General features: G+C 51.0%; 1 protein-coding gene across 3 annotated transcripts in view; it reads left to right on the top strand.

The window, feature by feature from the left end:
* ATP2C2 (ATPase secretory pathway Ca2+ transporting 2) overlaps positions 1–16,581 on the top strand; it is a 75,960-nt gene that overhangs the window by 42,080 nt on the left and 17,299 nt on the right. For all 3 annotated transcript variants that reach the window (XM_057713575.1, XM_057713576.1, XM_057713574.1), the window contains exons 8-11: positions 7,689–7,838; positions 7,925–7,993; positions 8,524–8,599; positions 12,418–12,484. In XM_057713575.1, the coding sequence (XP_057569558.1) occupies positions 7,689–7,838; positions 7,925–7,993; positions 8,524–8,599; positions 12,418–12,484 (362 nt within the window). The remainder of the gene's footprint in view (positions 1–7,688; positions 7,839–7,924; positions 7,994–8,523; positions 8,600–12,417; positions 12,485–16,581) is intronic.

The following is a 16,581-nucleotide window of genomic DNA, read 5'->3' as shown; positions in this document are numbered from 1 at the left end:
GTCGTTGCCACCACGAGGACTTTTTTCAAGGCTGCCAGCCACCCACACACTACAGATTTCCTTTTTGGTCCTTTGCAACTCCATTGAACAATGGATAGCTTTGTTTACTCACAGCGGAATATTTTTATCTGCTATTCAGCTCTGAGATCCTGGAGAGCTTTGGAAGCCATTTAGGTCTGGCAAACAGCAGATTCAAGAAAACTCTTAAAACAGGTAACCCCAATACTAGCCCATTTTGCAAAGTGTGTCAGGGTCGCAAACAACTTCTCTTCCTGTGGGGAGAACAGAGGCTGAGCTGGGACACTGGTGGAGCGGGACCACTGCACTTGATTTTCTCCCCGTCGTTTCTAAAATGACGAGGGGATTGAATGGGATCTATCAGGACTCCCCGGTAGGAAGAGGCAGGTGTGATCCTCAGGAAGAGCCTTTGTCTGCCCCCGGTGGGGTTGCCCCAAGCCCTCCACTGTACCCCCTCTGCAGGCCCAGCCGCCTCCTTGGCAGCCACTGGGGTGAGTGGGTTCCATGCCCCGAATCTGTTGTCAGCCCCTCCCCCCCTCAGCGGGCATGATACCTGGAGGTCACCAGGAACCCCTCACACACAGCCAGCTTTGTTCCTTCTTGGTCCAGACACTCCCCCTCCGCCTCTGCCTCCCTTTGTTTTTCTTCACGTGAAGAGAACTAAGTGTGTACAGTTGACCCTTGAACAACACAGGTCTGAACGGCGTGGGTCCACTTATACGCAGACTTTTTTCAACAGTCAGTACTCCAGTAATGCCTGGCCCGAGGTTGGTTGAATCTGAGAACGCAGAGGACTGACTGAAGCGCTACCAGGATTTTCAACTGCATAGAGGTTGGCTCTCCTAACCGCCTGCGTTGTCCAAGGGTCAGCCGTATGTAAAAACATCAGGTCTGCCGCAGCCACTGTGTAAAAGCTGCTTTGCTTCACCTCCCAGCGCCCGTAGGAACACAGCAGTCTCCTTGTACCGTGAGGACACAAGCCTGGAGAGATTAAGGGCCCAGCTGCGGCCGCACAGCAGTACGAGGGGCCAAGGGGGCTTGAACCCGGGTTACCTGGCTCCGGAGCCCACGTCCTTCGCCACAGACCACGGGCCTTCTCTCCAAACAAGTAATCAGGGACTTCCCAGATAGCGCAGTGGTTAAGAATCTGCCTGTCAATGCAGGGGACACGGGTTCAATCCCTGGTTTGGGAAGATCCCACATGCCACGGAGTAACTAAGCCCGTGTGCCACAACTACTGAGCCTGCGTGCTGCAACTACTGAAGCCCATGTGCCTAGAGCCAGTTCTCCGGGACAAGAGAAGCCACCACACTGAGAAGCCTGAGCACCGCAATGAAGAGTAGCCCCCGCTCACCACAACTAGAGAAAGCCCCCACACAGCAACAAAGACCCAACACAGCCCAAAAAAAAAAAAAAAGTAATCAATAAATCTATAATAAGAATAGAGCAGAGTTGTTATTCGAGCCAAACTGAGGACCACAGCCCAGGAGACAGGCTCTCCGTAGCCCAGAGAAACTGCTCCAGAGAAGCATGGTTTTCAGCACAGTTTTATAAAAGGAAAAGAACAGACGCCAAACGTGGCAGGGATACATCCCTTCAAGGTTGCAAAAAAAAAAAGACAGATTAGCACATACACGGTGAGAAGCATGACCTTGGCATCTGGGCAGGGAACCTTATCTCTGAAGGAGTCCCAGCTTCCTAGGAAGGGAGGCGGTTAGTCGTATCTTCAAAGTGGGCGCTCTTTATTTCTTCTGGTTAGTGCTTTCTTTCCTTTGATGGCCAGAGCAGATGTACCACGCATGATAAGCAGGCCATGAGGCAGGCTGTCCTGGTGATCATAAACTCAAGCCAAATCACAAGCCGGACCCACTTCCCCAAACCTCAGCGTGCGAACATTCCCTCCATCACCGCTTTCCCTACAACCAGCTCTCCTGACTCTTCCTGGCTCTCTGTCTCTCCCTCTGTGTTTCCTCAGTCTATCCATTTCCTACAGCTGCTGAACAAACTATTACATATATACTTAGTGGCTTAAGAAACACAGATGTATTATCTTAGTTCCGTAGGTCAGAATCAAATTTGGTTTCACTGGGTGGGAATCAAGGTGTAGGCGGGGCTGCGCTCCCTCCAGAGGCTCAGGGGAGAGTTGGTTCCCTTGTATTTTGCAGCTTCCAGGGGCCACCCGCATTCCTGGGCTCGGGACCGAGTCGCCCCAACCGCTGCTTCTGCCTTCATGTTTCCTTCTCTCAAGACACTTCTCTGGTCCTCCTCTGATAAGGACCCTCGTGATGACATGTAGGGCCTCTCAGGATCACCCAGGGTAATCTCTGAGTTGTTGCAAGGTCCTTAATTTAATCACAACTGCAAAGTCTCTTTTGCCATTAAGGTAACACTTTCACAGGTTCCAAGGATTAGAGACTTGGGTATCATTGGGGGATTGGATGGTGGGGGCTCGTCTTCAGCTCACCATGTGCAAAGCCCTCCTCTGAGCCTCTCTCCCCTCCCTCCCGGCCTCAGGGCATCCCTCCCATAACCCCATCACTTGTTCAGTCAACAAATATTTCTTGAGCACCTACTGCGTGCCACGAACTGTGCTGGGTGCTGAGGCAGTGGAGAAAACAGATGAGATCTCTGTGCTCGTGGGTTTATAGCCCAGAGCGACAGACAAACCACATCTACTCATGACAAGCAATGACTGCTGGGGGAGGTGGGGCGGCGCTTGAGGGAAAAGCACAGGGAATTCTGGGTTTCCCAAACAGGACAGACTTGCCTGGCCCACTGCAGTCACAGAGGGCTTCCTGGAGGCAGTGGCTTTTGAGCTGTCCTGGGATGCACATGAATCAGCTGTTCTAGGCAGAGGAGGCCCAAGCTATATGCCCGGCCCTGGCTTAGAAGCCAGAGGCATTGATGCTTTCAACTGCCCAGTGTGTCTTCACACAGGAGGGCCGTTTCTGCTGCCTAGAACCCACTTTCCACCAGCATGACTTAGCCCTTCTCATTCCTGAGGTCGTGGCGCACTGTCCCCTCCTCACTGCCCTCCCCGACCCCTCTCCTGAGGCGTCACCTCCCCTCCCTGCTCCACCCCTCCCCCCGCCAGGTACCTGCTGTTCTTTCCAGTGTCTGTTTGCTTTTCTGTTTATTGTCAGTCCCTCCACGAAGGTAGGAAGTTTATCTCGTCGCTGCTGGGTTCCCAGGGCCCAGAAGAATGCCCAGCCCCTCGTAGGAGACAGATGGACAGTTGGACAGATAGCCCAGCTCCATTCCAATACATCCAAACCTACCCCCACCTCCCCACCTGCGTCCTCTTCCCTTCCCAGCTCCCCCGCCCCCATTCTTCCTGCTTCTCTGGCCAGCTGTCTGCAGGGGAGCACCTTTGTCTCATCTCTCTCTTCCTTTCCTCTTTTTAAGAAAAACAGACTTTTTTTTTTTTTTAGAGCCATTAAAAAAAAATATTTGGCCACATCGGGTCTTAGTTGCAGCACGCAGGATTTTTCGTTGTGTGCGTGGGCTCTTCCTTGTGGTACGCGGGCTTCTCTAGTTGTGCCTCTCGCGGGCTCTAGAGCACACAGGCTTCGTTGCCCTGCGGCATGGGGGATCTTAATTACCCAGCCAGGAATCGAACCCATGTCCCCTGTATTGGAAGGCGGATTCTTAACCACTGGACCACCAGGAAAGTCCCTAGAGCCATTTTAGATTTACAGAAATATCGAGAAGGTAGTTGAGAGGATTCCCACATATCCCACACTCATTTCCCCTGTTGTCCACATCATAAATTAGGGTACTTTTGTTACAGTTAATGAACCAGTCAAGGCATGTTATTAACTAGGGCCCATACTTTTACCAGATTTCCTCAGTTTTCCCCTAATGCCCCTTTTTTTTTTTTGGTTCCAGGATCCCATGTCACATTTAATCATCGTGTCTCTTTAGGCTCCTCTGGCTGTGACAGTTGCTCAGACTTGCCTCGTTTTTGATGACCTTGACAGTTTTGAGGAGGGCTAGTCAGGTATTTTGTAGAATGTGCCTCAGTTGGGGTTTGTCTAATTAGACTTTTTTCATGCTTAGACTTTGGAGTTTGGGGGAAGAAGGCTCTGGAGATACAGGGCCCTTCTCCTCACGTCCCATCAAGGATGCATGCCATCACCGTGACCCATCCCTGCTGATGTTGACCTTGATCAGCTGGCTGAGCTCTGTTTCCTCACATTTGAATGTGTGGCCAATTAATGGGGTTCTTTCTGTGAAAGGTCCTCACGCTTGGGCAACTGCTGCTGTCACTCCAGCTGGAGCCTCCCCCATCTTATCCATACAACATCCCCTCATAAGGCCCTCTTCCAAAGCTCTGTGTTTGTGGGCCTCCTCCTGCCCTGGAAGCTGCAGTGGCCCCCACGCCACGTGGATCAAGACTAAACTCTGCCTTCTGACTGTTCACTGCCTGGCCTGCCGCACTGCTCCACCCCAGACTCAGCCGAGAGAGCTGAAGCCTGAGCTGAGAGAATGCACTAGAATTCATCTCTGACATGACCTCGCCTTTGAGACCTTGGGCAAGTTTCTTAAGCTTTCGGAGCCTCAGTTTTCTCATCGGTGAAGTGGGGAGCAGGGCAGCGTCTTTCCGATGGGATGGTCTTGAGTATTTCACGAGAAAATACCAGCGTTCAGCAAATGGGCATTGGCATTGGCATAGCATCAACAGTAGTGTTTCTTCCCTGAATCACTCTTGTCCTCTAACTTAGCACCATCCTTTTCAGCACTTAAGCACGCTCTGTTTCGAGAACTTGATTTCCAAAGTTCTTGAAATAAAGTCTGACTTAAAGTTCTTTGGGCGTATCACAGGCATCCACTAAAGTCTTGTTGACTTGACCAATCGAGAAACTGGGCGAGCAGGTTATATTCTAATTGGTCTTTCTTTAAACAACGGAAGTTAAAATGAGTTTTGATTATGTGGTTCTCGATGTGTTTGGAGGGGTTAGTGTCGGACCAAGAAGAGACTTAGCGACCTTCCAGCCCCGTGTCTCCCACTTGGAGTCTCAGCACCTATTTGCATAGTAAAGGACCTGACAAGTCCTGCAGTAAAGAGAACACCATGTTTCCCAAACTTTTTTTTCACCATGGAACCCTTTCTCCATAGAGCACCAATTAACTCCCTGTGAAAGAGGGTTCCCCAAGTCACAAGCGGGAAAATGTTGTTCTAACTCCTCACTCATCCATTTTGTAAATGGAAAAACTAAAGCTTCCCAAGTCACAAATATGCAAATATGATTTTAAAAAAAATAAGAACTTTTAAGAAGTCTCTAGCCCTCTTGGGTCCATTGGGAGACCAGAATGGAGGTACAGGGGGCTCTTGGACGTGCAGTTAGCATTCAGATGGTCTTGTACAAGTGTAAAGACTGGAATTAAAATAAGAACAAATAAACCTGTCTACCTAGTTCCACTTGCTGCCAGTTCTCTCCTTGTTCTTTCTGTCCAACGCTTCCATCTATGCTCACTCCCTCTGCCTCGTTGAGAGCCGTACTATGCTTCACTTGGGCTGTATTTCCTGGACTGTATGCTTCCCCTCCCAATGCAACTGGCCTACCTCTTGCAATGCCTAGCATCTTTTTTTTTTATATCTCCCCCCCGCCATGTCCATCCTTCTCTGCTCAAGACTTTACTTGGTTCCTCATTCCTTACAAGGTAATATCCAAATTTCTTAACCAATGCGCAACACAACTGGGGTCCAACCACACCTTCCATACATCCTCTACTCCAGTCATGCTGGTCCCCACACAGGTCCCCAGGTGGACCAAACTTTCTGTCCTTTTTTGCCCGTGCCCTCTCACGTGGATGGGGTTAAGACCCCTCTTCCAGTCTGTGCCCCTTGAGAGCAGGGCCAGCTCTCCTTCCCCCTGTGCCTTCGGCACCTGGGGCAGTGCCCGCCTGTGCCCACTCCCAAGAACCTGGCCCCAGAGAAGGTGAACTGGTGCCGGTGCTCAGAGTTCTGGGCTTCTGTCCTTTTCGTGTAGGTGGGGTGCTGGGAGGAGAGGGGTCTCTGCTTGCCATGGAGATGTGCAAGTTTCTGCTGCCCGGGGCCTATGGGGTGAGCAGCTGGTGGTGCCGGGCGACTCACTTCCCCTAGTTCTCCTTTCATTGTGGGTTAAGAGCTGCCCAGGAGCTCATTTGGTAAAAAACACAAACTCTAGATCAGTTGGCAGTTGTGTTCGTGATGATAGATTGAGGTAGATAGAGGGGCTTGAACGAGCAGGGATTTATTCCTCTCTCAAATGATGAGAGTCCAGAAGTGCCGTGTCCACGGCCGATTTGGTGGCTTCACCACAGAAGGAAGGACCTGGGTTCCTCCCAGCCCCCCACTCTGCCCTCCTGGGGAGTGGTCATCCTTTTAATACTTATAAGATGGCTTCTGGAGCTCCAGCCATGAAAACGATGACCCAGGCGGAGAGAAAGAGAAAGGCGAGGAGGGCAAAGAAGACCTGTCAGCTCAGCCACCTTCACAGATCTCCCCAAGACCATTCATCCCATGGTCCAGAGTGGGGAGACACCGTGAGCTGCCGGGGAAGCTGGGAAATAGGGCTGGGGGCGGGGTAGGGGGCACACCGTCCCTCCCAGCACCACGGGGTTCTGTTAGGAAGGAGGAAGGGGCGATGGGCACTACTAGGCAAGTGGTGGCACCTGTCATCCTTGGGGACTGGGGTCGCATGGCAATGTGAATATTTTGTAAAGATTGCTTGCTGTTGAATTGTAAAATTTTGAAATTATAGAGAACTCTCAGACCTCTATTTAAGAAATGCTGATCTGTTCTCTCGTGAGTTTGCGAAAAGATGACTTCTCTCTCTCAGTTGCTCTTTTTTGCTTAAATGAGAAGGTCCTTAGAGGCAGAGCCCCGTCTAGATGCCTTGCATGTCCTCAGTGGTACCTGGCACGGTTCTGGCCACAGGAGACTCACCTCTTGAGCGATATCCACTGAGCTTGCGGTCAGTTTTGCAAGACGGTTAAGAATGCCGTCTCTGGAGCTACTGCATTTGGTTCAAACCTCTGCTCTGCCACTAACTAGCTGTGTAACCTTGAGCGGGTTTCTTAATCACGCCATGCCTCAGTTTCCCCAAGTGTAAAGTGGAGAAAACAATAGCACCTTTCATGGAGGGTGTGAGGATTAAGCGATAAGCCTTGTGAAGTGTTCCGCACTGGGCCTGGGGTATAGTAGGGGTTCTGGAAATGCCACCCTGGAAAGGTACGGCGTGTGGGCGTATCTGTGCCATGTATACATTTCGGGTGTCGACATCCCCTTAGGCAGTCACTGGGTAACCCGGATCAGTGCTGTTCACACCACACAGATTGTATGGGAACCTCCAGGGTGGGTGGGATGTGGGTGTTGGGGAAAGAAATGGATGCTGAAAGGAATATTCTAAGGTAACCATTGCCCAAGTTCTTTAAATACTTTATTAAAATTTAAAATAATATTAAAATAGGATATGAGACTTTTATGTTTTCTGAAAGGGGCTGCACATTTTTCTGATTCTTGGAGGCACCTGAGGCCGTGTTCTGATGCTTGTTGCCTGCTTTCAGCAGTTCCTGTTTGCTGTCTGTTGGCAGTGACATTAAGGTGCCAGACACCAGGCTGGGCTTTGAAAACCAGCTCACAGGTGGGAGGGCGGGTGCCACACCTTCTGCCTTCACTTCCCCAGGTCACAGACCTCCTGGTGGACGAGTCCAGTTTCACGGGAGAAGCCGAGCCAAGCAGTAAGACGGACACCCCACTGACGGGCGGTGGCGACCTCGCCACCCTGAGCAATATCGTCTTCATGGGGACCCTGGTGCAGTACGGGAAGGGGCAGGTAAGCCCCCGCCTGCCCAGGGGCCTTGGCCTCCCTCGCCTGCCGCTTTCAGCCTCAGAACTCACGCGCCTCTCTCCTAAACGCAGGGCGTCGTGATCGGAACCGGAGAAAGATCCCAGTTCGGGGAAGTGTTTAAGATGATGCAGGCTGAAGAGGTGAGGGCTGTGGGGCTTTGGGTTTTTATAAACTGAGATTTGAGGTGATTCTCAGCTGGTGACACAAGCCCCGCCTACTCCGTAGGAATAAGGGTGATATGGTTAGCGTGAGTACAGTTTAAAAAAATTTTTATTTTAAAACATTAGGATTTTTGTCAAGCTATAACTTACAGACAGTGACATGCACAGATCTGAAGTGTAGCAGTCATTGAATTCTTATACATGTGTCCCTGTGTCATTGTCACTCAGCTTTTTTTTTTAAGCTCTTTATTGGAGTATAATTGCTTGACACTGTGGTGCCAGTTTCTGCTGTACAATAAAGTGAATCAGCTCTATTTATACATATATCCCCATATCCCCTCCCTCCCGTGACTCCCTCCCACCCTCCCTACCCCACCCCCTCTAAGTCACCACCCATCATCGAGTTGATCTCCCTGTGTCACTCAGCTTAAGATACAAAAAATCCAAGCAGAAGCTGGGGGACACTGCTGGGATGTCATCTAACACACCCATTGTTCTCATCCTTTCAGACGCCTAAAACTCCTCTGCAGAAGAGCATGGACAAGCTGGGGAAGCAGCTGACGCTTTTCTCATTCGGCATAATTGGTGGGTGAAGCAGTTTCTGCACTGGGTCCTGGAGGGGATGGGGATGGGGCGGGGCAGGGGGAGCTGTCCTGAGCATCCACAGCTATTTCTCAAATACCTAGCCACTCATCTGGGTGAGGATTGGGGGTTGGGATCAGAGGTTCTCGCACAGTTACAAGAGGTTTCTGTATTAGTCAGAATAAGCTAACTGCTGTAACAAGCAGCCCCTACACGTTAATGGCTTAACGTGGTCAGAATTTATTTCTTGCTCACGACACAGTCCGTGGGCGTGTTCCTGGTTGAATGGCTTTCCTGGATAGCTCACCTCCAAACGCTGACTTGGGGGCCCAGGCCCCTACCCTGTTGTTGGCTCTGCCTTCCTGCAGGTCCTGGGAGGTGGGCCACAACTCAATTTAGGCAGCAGGTGGGGGGCTTGTGGGGGGAAATTTTTAAGGCAGGGACCAGGAAGTGAAGTCATCACTTCTGTCCATTCTTGATTGGCTGGAATGAAGTCACATGGCCTACCTAGCTGCAGAGGAGACTGGGAAATGTAGTCTGGTGGTGCACCCAGCAAGGTTTCTATGCTGTGCCTGGGCTTGTGCCTCCTGGCCTTTGGCAACACACCAAACAGTACCTACACGATGCTGCAGAGCTAAATTCAGGTCATACTCCTGAAGATGCCTGTGGGGCTGCCCTGGTCCCTTCACCTGCTCCTTCCTGCTGTCTCCAGCTCTGGCTTTGAGTCTGTGTCCTTTGTTTCCAGCTTTCAGGATCAACCAGTGCCTGGGCCACTGTAGATTCTCAATAAACATTGGTTGAATGAACGAGTTAATAAAGGAACAAACCAATCAACCACTGCTCATAGCACAAGCAGTGATGAGAGGAAGCACTAGTGAGTCTGGCTAGAACTGCAGAGCGGAGGAAGTTCTTGGGAGAAATAGCTGTCCCTTCCAGCTGCAGTTTTGTTGTGCTTCTGGCCATCTAGATGCATTAAGTCATTTAGTGAGTATCTTATGACATGCTAGACCCTGTGATAAGTTCTGGGACCACCAAGATGAGTCAAACACAGCTTCTGCCCTTTGAAGAACCCCAGAGAAATAGGAGAGAGACACCTGAACAAATATGAAATGTGAAGATAACAGTTAATTTTACATGAGAGAGTCAGGAAGGCTCCCAAGAGGTGGTGACATTAAATTGGGTCTTATGGGATGGGTAGGAGATTGCCAAGTTAAAAAAAAAAGAGAGATTGGGAATTCCAGACAGAGGAAAGGATATATTCAAAGGCCTGGAAGGTATCTCCTTTAATAAATTTAGTAAAGTGTTTAGAGGATATGGTCCGAAGTCAGAGCTCTCAGTTCTGTCGTGCTGGAACAGACCTGCCCGCTCTTTCCTCCCCAGCCACCCCTTCCCAACCTTCTAATATCTAATCTCCTTTCCAAATGTCAGCTTTGGATTTAGTGCTCAGAGTTTGCTCAATCAGTAGATTTACTGTTTTCAAGTAGCTCTATGTCCTCTTCCCTCCTCTCTGCCCTATTTTGTCCTGGAGCAGTGGTGGGAAATGGGTTTGTCTTAACCTGACAAGTCTGATCACAACTAAGGAGGCTCTGTGCTTGTGAGAGGATTTGGAGGCTGTGCTCAGGCTTGGTGGCAGAGGACGGTGATGGATTAGTGATGTCTGTCATGGATGCAGGAGGGGAAAGTGGCTCTGTATCCATTCACCTGCCACCCTCGGGGCTACATTGGCCTGGCATCTGGGGCAGGATGGATGGATGGATGGATGCCCACGTGGCCCCGGCTGCCCACAGGGCCCATTTACACTCCAGAGCAAGGGATGAAAACTGTGAGTCCCAGGCTAGATCCGGTTTGCCACCTGTTTTTGCGTGGCCCACAAGCCAAGACTTTTTTTTACATTTTTAAATGATGAAAAAAATCAAAAGAAGAATAATATTTTATGACATCAAAGTTATCTGAAATTCAAATTTCAGTGTTCACAAATGCTGTTTTATCAGCACGTGATCACACCCACTGATGTATTAACTATAGGTGCTCTCACACTGCAACGGCCGAGTGGAGCTGCAACAGACCATGTGGCCCATAAAGCCAACGCTACTTACTATGTGACCTGTTATGGGAAAAGCTTTCCACCACTTGCTGTGGACTCTGGGGCTGCCAGAAGAGACTGGGCCATAATGATGGCCCCAAGAGCAAATACCAAGTAGGTGTGCTTCAAGGCAGATTGTCAAATAGATGCTCTTAGCAGGTCTTTCCACAGGGTGAAATTTGTTTTTAAAAGAAGTTCCAAGTCAGAGGTCCCGCAAGGTCATTGCCTTGTATAAGCCATTATTCCTCAAGTTAAATTAGAATGTAAATTAGCATGGCCATGGCCAGGCCCATGATTACCACTCAGACATTTGGGGGTTTCTTAAAATAAATATTTCAAGAATTGCTCTGGCCGGGTGGGCGTTTTGAACCCTCAGAGGGTCCAAGGAGGAGATGCGGGGAAACTGTAGTGTGCTGGTAAAGCTTAACAACCGGCTGCAGGAGAAAGCAGGTGTAGGCCAGTTTCCATGGTGTCAATACTCACAGTGGCCAATTTCAAGCTACCCATGCAAAGTTACCGAACGTGGATTTGGGAAGAAATGAGCACAGTTGGCTCTTGGTGAGCCCGCCGTGAGCAAGCTCTAGCCTCCTACTGCAGGGAGGCCCCCAGGGGAGGGGCAGGGCTCCACCCCTGAGAGCTTCCCCCCACTAATCTTTTGCATCTGAGTTCATTTTGGTTCCAGCTAAGATTTCATTTGACGGCTGAATCCTGTTGCTAATCATAGCATGAAAATAGCCCCTAAGAAATCAGATCTTCTGCCCCCTCCCTAACCCCAGCATACACATGCGTGCACACACACACACTCACACGTACACACCACTACTACCCAGCAGAAAACTTGCCCTGGCTCCCCTTTCCCTGCAAAACAAAGCTGATGCTTTTCAGCACGTCTCCCAGGATGTGTCAAGAGGCGACTCCTCTCACCTCTCACGTTCCCCCTCACCTGTCTGCTAACGGTGGCCACAGCAGTTCACGGTGGGGCGTTCCTGTGGGCCAGGAGCTGTGCTACGTACTCCAGGTGCGTTGTCACATCTTACATCCTGAAAGAAGCCCTCGAGGAAGACATGGTCACTTTCCCCACTTTACGGATGAGGAAACTGAGGCCACGCCTGGTGGCCCCTGAACTTTTCCCCATTGCCAAAACATCTCAGCACTTCCAAAGGTCCCAGCAGGACCCGTGCCACTCCTGTGCCTGGAGGGTCCATCTCTGACTGTCCGTGTGGCCTGTGCATAGCACAGTGCCTGGTGTTTAGTAAACATTGGGTCAACAATTGATGAAGGAGAAAAATGGAAAAAGGAATGTATTTAATCCTGAATACGCAGGATAAAGTCAGTCAAGAGACAGTGGCCCATCTGCGCATCACAGGACCACATCAGACATCTCGGGGCAAGTCCTGGGCACATACAGCCCACGGGGAGCTTTTGGAATAATACAGAAATGTTGAAAACAGCCCACAGTAAACTGGTTGGCTGTTTCTTTCTTTTACTTGAACTGGCTTGATCCTTGCCTGAAAAAGTAAAAGCATCCTCTTTCTCGTAGGCAGGGGAGTTTCTTCCTTAAGAAGATAAAGGGGAGAGATGGCAGGTGTTTGAGTTTATTCACAATTGTCCTGTGTCTGTATTCCTGTAAACACTCTGAGGAAGTGAGTTTGGCATGCCTTCATCCTTTGGAGAAGGTATTTGTGCACGCGCACGGGTGTACGTGTGTACATACATGTGCGTTTTTGTCTCCTCCCAGGCCTGATCATGTTCACGGGCTGGCTGCAAGGGAAGCATCTCCTCAGCATGTTCACCATCGGGGTCAGGTAAGGGCGCCGGGCCCTCCCCCCTCGTCTGTGCACGAGAGAAGGTGGGGACTCGGGGGGGCAGGAACGACGTGGGGCGGATGCATCCCCTCCCCGCGAGCTGCCGTCTCCCCGTAGCATATTGTCTGGCGGGTGGGGGTGCCCAGCGAATGTCTGCAAAAGGAGTGAACGCTGATGATTGAGAGTCCCTGTCACCCTGGGTCTGGGTCTTCCTGGCTGAGCGCGGACGCCAGAGCCAGCCCGCCCAGGTTTAGATTCTGCCTTTGCCACCCGCTAGCCATGCAACCCAGGGCAAGGGTCTTCACTTTCTGGTCCTCCGTTTCCTCCTCTGTAAATGAGGGTGACATCAGCCCCTCCGAGGGGCGCGGCAAGGATACCCTGGGTGCCCTGTGTGGGTGGTTGCAGCCATACAGAGCGTGGCGGGTGCATTTTCTCGTTATGCATTTGGAACTCGGTCCTTGATGTACGGAGGCGGCTGCAGGAGAGGACAGAGGACAGGTGGCCGAGGCCACACGGCTGACAGCAGGGCTGGGGGTCGGGGCCTTGACTTTAAGCCCAGGGAACCTGCCCTTCCCCCACCTGGTGACGCTCATAGGTGACCGTCCCACCCCGGGTTCCAGTGGAGGAGCAGAGGCGGGCAGGGGGAGGCAGGCTCTGGGTGGGGGAGTGAAGTTGCCGCAGCTTTTCCACGGCTGCCTGGGGACACAGGGTGCCAGTAACAGGGCATGGCCCAGTGAAGGGCAGCTGGCGATCGGGGGTGTGGAGAAGCCATGTCACGCCCTGGTGGTTTCCTCAGGGTGACCACCCCCCACCCACCTTGTGTTGTCGTCTGCAAGGTGGTTTAGATGATATGTGGAAAATTATTTTAATGTCGGTGAGCAAAAATATATACTTAGGACATCAAACCCATGATGTAAACAAACTTAGATACCTGCCCATCAAGTAATGCACAGATAAAAAACATACAGTGGAGTATTATTCAGCCAGAAAAAGGAGTGAAGCACTGACACGCTACAGAGTGGATGCCAGAGAGACGTGAGGCTAAGGGAAGGAAAGCAGACACAGATGGCCACATGCTGTATGACTTTGTTCCTATGAAATACCCCACATAGGCAAATCCATGCAGACGGAATGTAAATTAGTGGCTGCCAGGGGCCAGGGAATCAGGAGGGACCCCCGCACTGATGGGGTATCTTTCGGGGGTGATGAAAAGGTTCTAAAAGTGATTGTGGTGATGGTTGTACAACTCTGAATATACCAAAAACCACTGAATTACATACTTTGAAAGGTCAGGTTTTTATGGTATGTAAATTATATCGCAATAAAGAAAACAAAAGAAAACATAAAGCAGGTAATTAGGAAAGCTGTTATTCCAAGGATCCTTGGAGCCTTTCTTATTTATATATGAAAAGGAAACTGTTTGCAAAGAGCCATGTTGTAACTGTCATTACAGTAAGTTACAGCGACGCACCTCACAGTGGACCAGGGCATCTCCGTGGGGGGTGGAGGCTGTGGGATGCTGCTTCCCCAGTGCCGGCCAGCGTGGGCGAGAGGACCTTGCTTTAGGGGTTCATTGTACACATCTCTGGTACAGGGTCAAGTTCGTCTGTGTATAAGTGAATGGACACCATTACCTGGCAATTAGCAATGGAAGAGATTCAAATGCAGGGCTTTTAAGATTCCAAACGCCTCATCTTTTTAATTGAAGTATAGTTGATTTACAATGTTGTGTTCATTTCCGCTGTGCAGCAAAATGATTCAGTTATACATATGTATAGTCTTCCCAAATGCCCTGTTTTTTAATGACACTGTACTGTGTGCATTAAATGAGAGGCAGGCCGGCAAAGTCCACCTGTGGGCAGGTGTGTCCTATTATGAAACTATTCAGTGACCTTTTTTTGAACGAATGGAAGCTGGAAAATTCTCTGTCTGGTTTCAGACGCTTTGCCATTCCTTAGCAAGCAAAATCTCATTAACGCCAAATCCTGGGGGCATGAAACAGAAAAAGAAAAAAGAGTTGGTTAAAGACCAATATGCAGTTAGAATACAGAAGGTACACACGTGACAAAAACCATAAAAGCAAAATACAAATGGCAGACCATTTGTATTTGGAAAACCGCACATCAGACTAAATCTGAGTATAAAAAGAAAAGATGCCCTGTTGGGAATTCCCTGGCGGTCCAGTGGTTAGGACTTGGCGCTTTCACTACTGGGGCCCGGGTTCAATCCCTGGTTGGGGAACTAAGAGCTCACAAGCCATGTGCGTTGCATGGCCAAAAAAAAAAAAAAAAAAAGAAAAAATGCCCTAACAGCAATTGTCTTTAGGTTTTCACTTTAAATAAGCTATAAATAAATGTATTGATACCAGGGCTTGGGTCTTCCCCCGCTAACTCTTTGGAACCATGCAAATCAGGCTAGTGCTGTACAGATGTTCCTGCTGGGTTTCAGGCCTTTTCCCTGAAACCTGCCAGGCTCATCGGCACATTTGGCTATTGGCAGAGGAGAGGGTTTGCGAAGCTCTAGATCACAGAGCCCAGGCTGTTCCTCTGAGTGGATGAAGTCACGATCTCAAGTCAAGTGGGGTTGTCTGACTTTATATCCTGAGTTACGTGCCATGAATGGTATAAAGGAAAATAGAACCCAGAGCTTTCGATGGCCGTTTATCCTTCCGTGTCAGTGTCTGAGTATGGACCATGCTAGGTGAGCGGGTTCTGGAATCCTGGAGAAAGTGAAGGTGACACAGCCAGGGTCTGTTGATGGCCGTGTCGAGGAGGGGGAGGGGCTGGGGAGGAGCCCGTGACCTTGTCCATCCAGACACAGCTCCGTGGCGCAGGCCGGTCCCAAATTCACAGATGGAGAAGCTGAGGGTTAGGCCAACAACACGCTCTCCTGTAGTTACAGGGTCAGGGAGTGGAGGAGACAGACTGCATTACGATCTGAAGCCAGGGCCCAGGTCAGTGCCCCCGCCAGCTCCGGGCAGGCAGGAACTCCCCTCCCGCTCCCGACCCTCCGTGGCGGCTGTGGCAATTGGTTTGCTTATTCGCCCCACACGTTTGTTGAGCAACTGTTTACTATGTGCTTGCATCATCCAGTGCTGATGGAGCTGGACCACGGGGTCTGCAGGCTTGTGAGGAAAGTAAACGTGAACACTTATAAGTGAATGTTAGCAAAATAATCACAACCTGTGATCAATGCTGCAAAGGAAATGACGGCTGAGAGAGATGTAAAGGGAGGTGGGAAGGGACGTGCCTGGGAAAGGTGGCTGCGGAAGGCTTCTCGGAGGAGCTGAAGCTGGAGAGACGCGGAGCCTGCTGAGGGTGGGCAGGGCGTTCTCGTTCAGGCTGGGGAGTGGCCGGGGCAGAGGTGTGGAAGTGGAGCAAGCCCGGCGCATCTGCGGAAGCCCGGGGGGAGGCTGCACCGGGCTGGTGGCAGGACCAGACAGTGGGGTCAGTTAGGGGGCTGATCACTGGAAACTCATGGCCCCTTTTCCTCTGAATTCTAATCACATCCTCGGAATCCTTCTCCACGCGCCACGCCAGGCCATTCCTACCATTCTTTTGCAGCGGAGAGATGAACCGGGTTGGCCACTCTCAGGACAGTGATGGGAGGTGTGACCCCTGGCTTGTCTCGAGGAGCAGGAGAAGGGAGCAGGGAACGGGCGGCGGGCTGCACTGTGGACTGTGGAGTTTGAGGCGAGGGCAGGGCCTCCCAGCGGAGGAGGATGCTGAAGAGCAGGGGGTCTTGGACCTGAGCGAAACTAACCTCACCACATAAGGATCCCCGGGAGAGTTTGTTCCACGTGGGTTGCCTGGGCTCTGACTCAGTGGGTCTGGGGGGGGCGGGGCCTGAGACTGCATTCCTGACATGCTCCCCGGGGGTGCTGATGCTGCCCGTTCAGGAAGCATCACTCTCAGCAGCCAGGCCGTGGCTACAACTACCCCAGTCGGGCTCCAGCAAGAGGCGGGGCCAGGGAAGAAGGGTGAGCCCGAAAAGAGGGCTCAGGTGACTAGGTCTTCAGGGGCGGGGGTGGTGGCAGTGGGTGGAGCCCCAGCCGCGAGGGGCTCCCAGAAAGAGCAGAGCTCTCAGAGGCCACGGTG

This window comes from Hippopotamus amphibius, chromosome 16 (genome assembly GCF_030028045.1).
Source record: "Hippopotamus amphibius kiboko isolate mHipAmp2 chromosome 16, mHipAmp2.hap2, whole genome shotgun sequence".
Lineage (NCBI taxonomy): Eukaryota > Metazoa > Chordata > Mammalia > Artiodactyla > Hippopotamidae > Hippopotamus > Hippopotamus amphibius.
The sequence above is the reverse complement of the archived record's forward strand: the minus strand, read 5'-3'. Positions and strand labels throughout refer to the sequence as shown.